The sequence below is a fragment of the Myotis myotis genome, unplaced genomic scaffold (genome assembly GCF_014108235.1).
Source record: "Myotis myotis isolate mMyoMyo1 unplaced genomic scaffold, mMyoMyo1.p scaffold_m19_p_6, whole genome shotgun sequence".
NCBI classification, from domain to species: domain Eukaryota; kingdom Metazoa; phylum Chordata; class Mammalia; order Chiroptera; family Vespertilionidae; genus Myotis; species Myotis myotis.
This window is the reverse complement of record NW_023416368.1, coordinates 4,241,263-4,252,617: the sequence shown is the minus strand read 5'-3', so window position 1 is coordinate 4,252,617 and position 11,355 is coordinate 4,241,263. Positions and strand designations below refer to the sequence as shown.

General features: G+C 57.8%; 1 protein-coding gene across 1 annotated transcript; it reads left to right on the top strand.

Annotated features, from left to right (window-relative positions):
* Positions 1–5,048: 5,048 nt before the first annotated feature.
* MSX2 (msh homeobox 2) lies at positions 5,049–11,120 on the top strand. The gene is made up of 2 exons (XM_036315169.1): positions 5,049–5,525; positions 9,476–11,120. The coding sequence occupies exons 1-2, from the start codon at positions 5,147–5,149 to the stop codon at positions 9,898–9,900; spliced, it is 804 nt and encodes a 267-aa protein (XP_036171062.1). The 5' UTR covers positions 5,049–5,146; the 3' UTR covers positions 9,901–11,120.
* Positions 11,121–11,355: the final 235 nt, after the last annotated feature.

Below are 11,355 nucleotides of genomic sequence, written 5' to 3'. Positions count from 1 at the left end.
CCAGCCCAGGAGGTTGTCCTGGTTCTACAGGGGGACACACTGACCAGGGCTGAGGGTCAGTATGGGGCGGGACCTGTGACAGGCAGGGCGAGGTCCCCTGGCTGGCTGCAGCCACCAGCCTCCTGGACACACTCTCTCAGGGACCTTTGAGCCTCTCTGCACAAATCAGAGCCAGGCCCTGCTAATGGGAACTCCTCTGGGGGGGATGGGGGGAGGGCCTGAGCGGCCAGCAAGCTGTGCCCAGAGGCTGGGATCATAGATACTCCCTGCTGTCCCCTCAATGGACAGAACTGCCCACCTGCTTCCTTCCCAAGAGGGGGGTAGTTACTCCCACTTTACAGAGTTAAAAAGGTTACAGTTTCGTGCCACAAACTGTCCAATGTTGGGTCATTGGACCCCGGAAATGCGTGGTGCCAGGTGGGTCTATTGAAAAGGGAGGGAAGAGTAATATCAATGATGATGTAAGAAATGATGATGCTACGAAACGTGTACTGGGCGCCAGGCACGTTCACACTGCAGGTAAGGGAACCCCTGCAGACAGCGAGTGACCGCCTGCCCAGAGCCCCACAGGAAGTAAGGGCCTCAGCCGGGTCTCTGGTCTCCGGCCTGCACAGCTGCAGGAGCCGGTCTGTGACAGCCACCCCTGGGCGGGCTGCTGTGCCAGTGGGCCCCTCATCCCTGTTCAGTAGCGCTCACCAGCCACACCGCACACCAGGCATGACTAGGCCCGTTTTCTGAAAAGGTTCAGTGGCACCCCCTCCCCCCACACACACACCCAGTGCAGGGAGGGTGGCAAGCGGTAGGGAGTGGGCTGGACTTGAATACAGAACCGCAGGAGGAGAACTGGGAGCCTTCCCTCCTGAGCCCTGTGCTCCAGGCTTCAGACTGGCAGGTGCCCACCCATTTCTTCTCCCTTGTCCCCCTCCCACCCTCCCCAGGATGTCCCGGTCCCCGGCTTCTTCCAGGGGACCATGCCGGGTAGGCGCGCCCCACCACAGCTCCCAGGCAGCCTCTCTCTAGTCGGCGCCTCGGACTAGCTCATCTGTAAAACGGGAGCCAATGAAGGCCCAGACGTGGCGGCCTGTGCACCCTGCGCGCTTTGGCGAAGGCCCCCGTCTGCAGTCCTGACCTCAGCGGGCGGGCGGGACCGTAAAAAACCTTTTTGATCGTCCAGAACCTCACAAGCAAGGGATTCACCCCCCAGAGAACCTCAGGCAGGACCTGCTGCTTGTTTTCTCCCCGTCAGCTCCCTAACTCTGAAAGGGACCTCGCAAACGCCTGCAAGCAGGCCCGCCCCGCCGAGGTCTGACCTTCCCAGTCCTGGTCTTCACACACAGGTAAGAATAATGAGCTCAGAGAGGGGCAGCCTTTAGCCCGAGGTCACACAGCGAAGGGATGGGTTTGGGGGCGGGGGTGGCTGTGCCGTGGCATTCCAGGCAGGCGTTGGCGCCCGCTAGTCTGCCCGCTTCTGATACCCGGGTTCGAGAGGATAGGCCGCTAACGAGCGGCCCATTAGGAGGAATTGTCACTCCTGTGGGACCGAGGTTGTCCCATTAGGGCGAATTGTCATTCCTCCCGGAGCGAGGTTGTCCCGGCTCCGTGCAGGCTGAGTGCCGGGGCCGAGAGCAATTAACGCGGCTCCGGAGCGGGCAGCCGCCTCTGCCCGGGGCAGCCGGGGCGGGGCGGGGCGGGGGCGGGGCGGCCGGCGCGGCTGGAGCCGGTCACCCGGCGCAGCCCCTTCCCCGGAGCCCGCCTTTCATCTCCCCGCGCCTGGCGCCTGCCCGCAGCCCAGGCCCGTCTACGGCCCCCTCCCTCGCCCCTCCCCCGCCTCCCCCCAGCCGCGGGGACCCGGCGCTCCGTCCGGGCGCTGCTAGCGCTGCGGCCCGCGTGCGTCCTCCGCGGTTTGCAGGCGAGTTTCCGCCCGGGACTCGCGGTGCGCGTGCCCGCTGCTCCACACGGGCCCCGGCGCCTGCAACCTGCCCGGGGGCGCGGAACGTGGAGGCTGCGGGTGCGCGCGCCGGGGCCTGGGCCGCGCCCGGCCATCCCCGGGTCCCCACTTCTTACCTGCGTGACCCGGGGCTGCACACTCAGTGCGTCCTAACCTTGGGCTTTCCACCTGGGACATGGAGAAAATAATCCCGCCCCGAACGGTGTGTTAGGACAGATGAGATGCGGGGGACCGGTCCAGGCACTAACGCACCCTGGAGCGCTGAGGCTTGGTGTGACTGAGCTCCCGCTGGGAGCCCACCTTCCCGCCTACGAGTATGTCACCTTAGGGAGTGCCCCCTAAGAGCCAAAGCCGGCCCTCCGCTACGGGCTGCACCGACTCTGACTCCGCTGAGGGATGCACGTCCCCAGCCGCCCCAAGTTCTCAGCCCGGGAGGTTTTACAAAGAAGCCACAGTGAGCTGCACGCAGGCGGCGGTGCGCCTGGTTTTGGGGAGCTGGCCGAGAGAAAGCAGTGGATAGATTGTTACCGCTTTGGATATACAATGTTTTCTATTGATTCCCCTACACCTTTATGTAGCCTATTGAATGTAATCACCATAAGAACCGTCTCAGGTAGGGCTTCTCTCTTACTTCAGGGACTAGGAAGCAGGCTGAGGGGCGCGGGGGCAGAGTGAGGTGCCCAAGGTCCCGGCCAGGACGCCAGGAAAACGCAGCCTCCGCAGGAGTGGCGGACAGCGCTCTTCCGAAAGGGTTCCCCTGTGCTGAAGTCCCACCCTTCTCCCAGCAGAAGTGAGTCCCTTTCCTGAATGTCCCCACCCAGCAGGGCGCTGGGGAGGGAGCTGCAGAAGACCCTTGGGCAGGCTAGTTGCCCCCTGGGCATCTCTCCTATTCACAGGCAGCTTGGCACCCTGGCTTCCGGCACCAGGAGTTTGTTTGTTTGTTTTGTTTTCATCTCTACCATTTTCCTATTTCTGGCCTCATGCATTTCTTTTCCTGTCTGGACACCAGGAGGAGAACATGGCTTCCCCTTTTCCTGAAAAGTTCATCCATCAAAATAAAAGGGCTCCAGCACTGTGGCTTTTTATTTTAATTTCACAGGAATGAGCCTGGGAAATGGATAAATATGAACAAGGAGTTTGCAGAGCTAGAAAGCGGTGCCTGGGTACAGCCCAACTGACAGCCGGAGCCTTTGGTGCACTGTGGCACCTGGGGGCTCAACGAATTTCAGGTTTGCTTCCAAGACATGCAGCCTGCACCGGGCAGGGCGCCTCTCTTGGAGGCACAGGCCATCATCTGGCTTTACCGTCGGGTATTGGAGATGCATATCAAGCCACCCATCATCAGATGTGACTCAGGGGGAATGCACACGTCCCCAGGTAGCTCTCACAGTTGTTGTTGTTGAACTTTCTCTGATTTTCTACTTTGTTGAAGAAAAAAAAGAGAAAAGAATGTGCTTGTTCCTTGTGGAGGGGGAGGGAGCAGAGGGTTCAGAAGGCCATGGTTAGGACTTCTTCAGTCTTTAAGTTTCCAGGACAGTTTCTAAATCGTGCCGAATTAGCCGGCCATGCAGGCTGTTTTTCTCCTTGGAGATTCAGATAATGCCTGTTTGCCTCCCCTACCCAGCAGTTTCACTCCAGGCTGGGAGGGGGGGGGGGGGGTGTGCACAGGCCGGGGGAGGAAGCAGGGCATCAGAGAGGTGCTCTGGCAGTGGGTCTGGGGGTCAAGTTTCTAAGACTTGAAGTGCTAGGAGCCTCCAAGCCTTGGCCATTTCAGTACCACAAACAATGTCCCTTCCTTACAAGGCTCTGGTAACTGGTGCTGTGTGCACGGCCCTGAGCTGGGGGACTTCTGTTTCCCTCCTCACTTGCAGAAAAAAATGGTTCCGATGCAGATAAAAGCAGCTGCCGCCCAGGAGTCATTGGAGTCTTGGCCCAGCGGCCTGCGGCCTGCAGACATCCCAGGCCTCTGTGCAGTGAAGCTCGCTCTCCCCTTCCCGGCAGAGAAGCAGAGGCAGTCGTCAGTAAGGCTTGAGATGGAACTACCCAGGTACAATTGGGCGTGGGGTGAGATTCTCTCTCTCTTTCTCTCTTTTCCTTCCTTCCTTTTAAAACCAGGTGTAATGTATGAAATGTGCTTCCCCAAAAGGTCCAGAGGCCTGGGGTGTGCAACCTGGGAGCCCTGAGTCTCTGAGACTCGCAAGAGGGAGGAAGGCATTAGATCGTATCATGCCTGTTCTTCCCTTGTCCTCCTCCAAGGCAAATACTGGCACCCAAACGCACAGGACAAACACAGGCCCAGACAAACGCAGGAACACAGAATGCGCCTGGGCCGGAGGAAAAGCCCGCAGGAGCCGCCAGCAAGGGGGTTCAGGGAAAAGGAACCCCAGGGACTCCAAGAGTGCACTGGTTTCCTCCTCGCGTGGAAGACGTGGGGAGCACTGTCTTCGTTTGTCCAGTCGGGACTGTGCGGGAGAGGGCAGCCCCTGACCCCCTCCGGGGCTCTCTGTGGCCTCTCCTCTGCCAGGCGCTTAGGTAACAGCGGGCGCCCACTGGCACTCACTGAGAGCGAACTCCTCCGCGGAGCGCCCCATTGCTGCTCCCTTTCGCTCCGGGGGGCTGGCCCGGTTCAGTGCCGGCCCCTAGAGTTGCGCAGGTAGCCCAGTTTTGGCGCATAGTAGGCGCTTCCTACTTGTTTTTGCAATATTAGCTGCAGACTTGAAACGTGTTCCAGCGGCGGGGGGGGCGGGGGGGGGTGGGGGGGGGGTGTGATACAGACCCGGGGCGCCTTTTCAAAAGAGGGGTCAAAAGAGAGAAGAAATGGGACTCGGAGAACTTCCTTTTTAAATAATCGGCCTTAATTACGCCTTGGACTTTTCAGCTTTGGCGTGATTATAACCCTTGAGGGATCGCCTAATAACAACTCTGCTGACTGCTCCTGTAATTAACTCCTAATTTATTTCAAACAGGGGGGAGGGGAGAAAGGACCAGCCTCTGCCGCCAGAGCCAATGGGAGGCGCGCGTTCGTGACGTCAACGCCAGGGCCGGCGCGGATTGGCGGGCCCGAGTCTCCCACTTCCCCTTGGAGGAAAGGCTCGGCTCCCGGCGCGCCCCTCCCGTCTCCCCCCCAAAAAGTTTGAGTCGCCGCTGCCGGGCTGCCAGCCGAGTCGCGCGCCGGGACCTACGTGGGGCAGAGAAGTCATGGCTTCTCCGTCCAAAGGCAAGGACCTGTTTTCGTCGGATGAGGAGGGCCCGGCGCTAGGGGCCGGGCCGGGCCCGGGGCCCGGGGGCGCCGAGGTGGCGGCGGAGGAGCGCCGCGTCAAGGTCTCCAGCCTGCCCTTCAGCGTGGAGGCGCTCATGTCGGACAAGAAGCCGCCCAAGGAGGCGTCCCCGCGGCCCGCCGAGAGCGCCTCCGCCGCGGCCACCCTGCGGCCGCTGCTGCTGCCGGGACACGGCGCCCGCGAAGCGCACAGCCCCGGGTCGCTGGTCAAGCCCTTCGAGACCGCCTCGGTCAAGTCGGAAAACTCCGAAGACGGAGCGGCGTGGATGCAGGAGCCCGGCAGATACTCGCCGCCGCCGAGTGAGTGCGCGCCCGGGCGGGGACGCCGGGTGCTGGAGGGAGCCGGGGCGGGTTTCCAGGCAGGGGGTTCGGAGAGCCCCCGGCACCGTGCGCCCCGGAGAGCAGGCGCAGCTGGTTCGGGCCCCGGGTATCCCCCGAGTTCCGCGCGTCGGCTGCATCCTGGACACCCGCGGGCACTGGCGCAGCGCGTGGCCCGGGTCCCCTCGCTGTGCAGAGGGCCGCGCGCAGCTGCCGACTCGCTGGTCGGGGCGGGCGAACCCTCGCTGGGTTTGCGGGTGGCCTCCTTGGGTTTCTCTAGCCCCCGGCCCTGCGCTTCGGCCACTTCGCTTATTTTGTTTCGCTGCCACCAGCGTCTGGGGAGTGAAGGGGGGTGTGAAGTTCACAGCCCCTCGGGGTGTGCCCTCCTTTTAACGATGAGCCAGCTGAAATCTAGCCCGATATTGGGTGGACAACCTGATCTCCCCTGGATCCCGCGGGCGTCGAAGCAGCACCCCGCGAAGGGAAGGCGGCAGAGGCTGATGCGGGGCTGATGTCCCCGCCGCCGGCACCTCGGCGAAGAAGTCCCGAGCTTCGCTGGGAGCGGGCCCGGGCTGAAGCGAGGGGTGCCCCGCTTGGCTTAGTGATCATGAAAGGCTTCCCTGGGCGCCCAGCTCAGCAGACCCCAGTCATCGCTGGAGCCCCGAGGCGCAGGCAGAGGCGGGACCTGGGGCTGCCCCCTTTCTGAGACACCCAGGCTTTATTTTAAGAAGACTGACTTGACTGGCAGTGGCCGAAGTGGGGCCGGGGCCCTGGTGTCCGAGCCAGGCTGCTCTGGGGTGCCCTAGCCCCAGACCTTGGGTCCTTCTCCCCAGAGGGACCCAGCAGAGGTCCTCACACTCGCACCCCGCTTCCTGCAATGAGGCGGGCGGGCGGGGAGTTGGCCCAGGAGAGGGGTGACGCCTTCAGCTTCAGCATCCATGTTGGGGCCCTGGGGCCTTCTGCAGGTTGGAAGTCATTCCCCACTACTTTAAGTCTCTCTCTGGGCCTTTAAGAGTTCTCTGCCCGCTGTACCTCTGGGAAAGGTGGGCAAGAGGGGGCTTGTGGAGGGGCTTTTTATGCAAAGTCAGGAGACGCCTCTCTCTCCACTTCCACCCGTCAGCCCTGGAGGCTGGAGGTGCACAGCATTTTGTGAACAAAACCGGGCCATCTACCTGGCGTCGGAGGCTGTCCCCGCCGGCGTCTCTCTCCACCCTGATAGAAACTCCAAAAGATTCAAAGGGCGTGGAGATTAAGGACTCAAAGAATTTAAATACAAGTTTGCTCAGTGCTTTATGGCACTTTTAACCATGTTATCTTATCTGATCTCTGTGGCCAGAGCCGGCCTCCTGGGAACAGATGAGGACTTTGCAGCCGAGTTCAGAGGATTCAACACACCCAGCTTGGCTTCACAGAAAGAAACCGGGCGCCACAGAATGACGGGGCTCCTCTGGACATTCTAAAATGCCTTGCCCGGAACCTCACCGCGTGATCAGTATTGCTTACCCATTTTATTGATGGGGAAGTAGAGGCTCGGGAACTTTAAGGGACTTCATATGTTTGACAACTATTGAGTGCCCCACGGGTTCCTAGGCCTGGGCCCATATGCCCCGCGGCACAGGCAGCTTCGGGCCTTCCAGGGAGACATGTCCAGAGGTCAGAAGTCCCACTTCCTCAGGCCTCCAGGTTCTGGGATGGCCATTCCCTCACTGACCTCGGTAAACAGCCCCACCACAGAGTGTAACCCAGCTTCCCTGCTAAGTAAGGCCACCTTGGGCCCTGGAGCTGACCTTCCCATAAGAAAAGCTGGAGATTCCGAGAAAGGACTTCATTTTAAAACAAAAAGTGGGTTATTGGTGCTTGGGGCCTGCAGAGGCCACAGGAGTGCGGGAGTAGGAGCCAGGTCCTGGGAGCTCCCAGGGAAGGAGCCTGGGGCGGGAGGGAGCCACCCGCCCTGGCCTGGTTTTGTTATTCAGAGGAAGTGGGATAAATGCTGTTTTGCTTTGTATAATCGCATCCTTCCTCTGCTTGGTTTAAAATGGGGGGGGGGGGGGAGGTGGGAGGTGGGAGGAGGAGTGGGGGGCCAAGAGGAAGCGTCCCAACTTTTCGGCTTTGATGCCCGTCTCCCGGATTTCATAACTCACATGTAGCCCCCAGGAGGGACTGTGCCGGGAACTGGAGTTGCTTTCCCACTTAGCGCAGGATCCTGCTGAGACGCTGGGAGCTGGGGACCCGAACCCCTGCCGCTGGGCCCTCCAGAGCCCGGCCATTTGCGAGGCTGAGGACGTCCGGGTCCTGGAGGCGCCGACAGTGTGGTTAGGGTTATTTGTACGTTAAGGAGCAGGTGCCCTGGTTCACTTAGGGATTAGCGTTTGCAGGTACGTCTCTGTGGTCCTTCTCGCCCACCCCTCCCAGAATGCTGGCTTTCTGGTTGGTTGCCGAACCCACTACCTCTTTCTGTCAGTCACTTAACGTGATGGTTGGTCATGTCACCCGGGACAGGTCCACTGCTTGCTGGAAGCGGCGGCTGGGCTGGGACCTGTGCTGTGTCACCCTCCCGTACGAAGTGTAAACTCTTGGGCCACCAAAGTAACAAAACAAGAAATGCGACATTCTCCCCCTGAGTCCTTGCAGTTATTGTAACTGCGGCTCCACTTGGAAAATTAGCATAGCTCGTAAAAGCCAAACGCAGCCAGTTAATTGTTTAGCAACCTGCCCCCCAGTGCCTCCCGCCTCCCCCTCCCCCTCCCCCCTCCCCTCCCCTCGAGGAAGGAAGCCCTGAGTGAGCTGATGCCCTGGGACTGCGAGGTGCCCGGCCAGTCCCGTGGCTTGTCATCGAGTCCAGTGAGGCACGGAGTCTGATGCTGCTGGCGTACCTTCATTTGGCTTGTTATTGCCTCTCCGAACCCTGGCGACAAACGAAGCATTTACACGTTGGCTCCACACCACGGCATAATGGGCCGGATGACTAAGATGTCATCACATGCTCTCCATCCCCAGGCGAGGCGGCCTGATTTCCCCTGACATTTACGTTTATGGGCGAGCTAATTTTTCTCTCCTTGGTACAGTTTATATCCCAGAAGCACCCGGCCAAAAAGCTCAGCCCACATCTGTAAAGTGATGTTCAAGTTTTATCATCTGTAGACGGATGGAATGACAGCTGTGGCGGTTTACTGCGTGGGGCTGCTCCCCCCTCGCAAGATGCTGTTAATTTACCACAGACCCTCTCTGCAGGGTTACCCTCCGCCAGTGTGCGGATACGGCCCAAGGCGTCCGCGGGGCAGAGAGGGAGCCGCCCGCCTTCAGAAGACCCTTCTCATTTTCTTTCCCATACGCGATTTTGTCAGCATCCGCGGGAAGTGAGGACTATTCGGAATCCATCCCCCATATTATTGATTTCTGGTTTTAGAGCAAGAGAAGAAGAGGGAGGGAGGGAGAGAAACATTGATGTGTTGTTCCACTTATTTGTGCATTCATTGGTTAATTCTTGTATGTGCCCTGACCAGGGGTCCAACCCAAACCTTGGCTTTTCAGGAAGCTGCTCTAACCAACTGAACTCCCCCCCCCCCCCCATTTTAATGAGGAGAAATTAAGCTCAGAAGAGATGGGGTTTTGATCTTAGGAACCAACCACTTGACTCCCTTGACTTAGGAGAGGTCTGTTCTCAGGAGTTCTATTTCCATTGCTCTAAGGCTGTTTATTTCCCATAAAGTTCTGTTACACCATTAAATTCCCAAACGTTTTAGCAAAAGCCTCAATTTTTTAAGATGAAGTAATTTATCTATTTAAATATCAATTTTTTAAAATGAAGTAATTTATCTATTTAAATATGGTCCTCCATCCTCCTCCCCCCACCCACACCTGGCTCTGACAAAGGAGTCTGGAAGATGAAGAGGGGGCCCTGGCCTTGCTAACCGCTCCCTCTCTGCCCCCAGGACACCTGAGCCCCACCACCTGCACCCTGCGCAAGCACAAGACCAACCGGAAGCCGCGCACGCCCTTCACCACGTCCCAGCTCCTGGCGCTGGAGCGCAAGTTCCGGCAGAAGCAGTACCTCTCCATCGCCGAGCGCGCCGAGTTCTCCAGCTCGCTGAACCTCACAGAGACCCAGGTCAAAATCTGGTTCCAGAACCGGAGGGCCAAGGCGAAAAGACTGCAGGAGGCCGAACTGGAAAAGCTGAAAATGGCCGCGAAGCCCATGCTGCCCTCCGGCTTCAGCCTCCCTTTCCCCATCAACTCGCCGCTGCAGGCAGCCTCCCTCTACGGCGCGTCCTACCCTTTCCATAGACCTGTGCTCCCCATCCCGCCCGTGGGACTCTACGCCACTCCTGTGGGGTATGGCATGTACCATCTCTCCTAAGGACGACTGCCCGCGGACTCCGGGACAGGACGAGGCGTGTTCCATGGGTCCCCCGCCCTCGCCAGGAAGCGCCCGGCTCTGCCAACCTCACACGCACCACCCCGAGCAGCCAGGCCGCCGCCGCCGCCTTCGTCCTGGGGGCTGGAGACCCCAAGCTCCGTGTTCTTGGTGTCATTTCCCAGACACCCCCTTCTCCTCACAAAGATTGGCTCTGATGGTTTTTATATATAAATATATATCACGAAACAGAACGCATTTTTATACAGCGGACGTCAAAATCCAAGTTATTTTGAAAGGCGAAATTTATATATATACTTTTTTATGTATATCACCCTAACAGACTGCTGACGTTCATTTGTGTGGGTTTTTTTTTCTTCTTAGAGGGGGAGACAAATTGTTTTCTAAAATTGCTGAAATGTAGTGATTTGGGTGGGATGACTGGCTGTTGCTTAAGGAAAACAGATATTAGAATTAGACACAAAGTGCATAGGCCACCCATAGGGAGACATTCCTCCGGGCGACAGGCACAGGCCACGTACAGTCTTCCATGCACTCGACTAATTAGCGGCTACACATTGGGCCCTGTTTGCCCCCCCCCTGCACATTGCCACATTGCTACCAGTTAAACGTTTCCTTTTTTTGGGGGGGGTGGTAAGATCAATAAAAGGGGGCTGAGAAGACTGAGCCAGCCTCGGGGTAAAGTGGGAAATGGAAGTACTTCCCTCCAGGCTGTTGCTTAACTCCATTTCAGATCATTGTCCGGAGGAATTGATGGTTCTGTGAAATGCTCTGGGTCAGTCCTCACACGTTGCAAAAGTGATGGGGGAGGGAGGGGTGTAGTTAATTCTCTGCTTAAATAAATGTCTTGTAACCATTACCTATATGCTACATATTCTTGGACAATGAATAGATCCAGAAAGAAAGAAAAATCCTGCTTTCTCTGTGTGTGTACCTATTGTATGTGCTAAACGTATTAGGAAAATTTATATCCTTTTTTAACATGTTGGGGGCCGAGGGAGAAGCCATGTTTTGACTTGCTAAGAACCCACTTAGCTCCCTGGTATTGCATCTTCCCATTCATCTCCCCGCCCCACCTTCCCCCAACCAGTATACTTCATCCCTTTGAAAGGGTGTCTTGTATAATTTTATATATTTTATTGAAGAGTTATTTCTTATCTCTTATTCCGAATTAAATTAAACATTTGTTTTATTGCAGTAAAGTTTGTCCCAATTTAATTATTTCAAGAGGCAATCTCTCTGGGTTCTTCCTTGGGCTTTGCTCAAAAAATGCCACCCAAATGGGGGGAGGAAGGCTGTTGATTTTTATTATTTGAATGCGAATCAATCAAGAGTTTTGGCCAGATTCAGCGGGGAGGGGAGTGGGCGGTCCATTGAAAACAGCAAAATCCTTTGAAATATTTCCCCTGCAGCTTGGGTTACTCTTGGAAAAGAAGT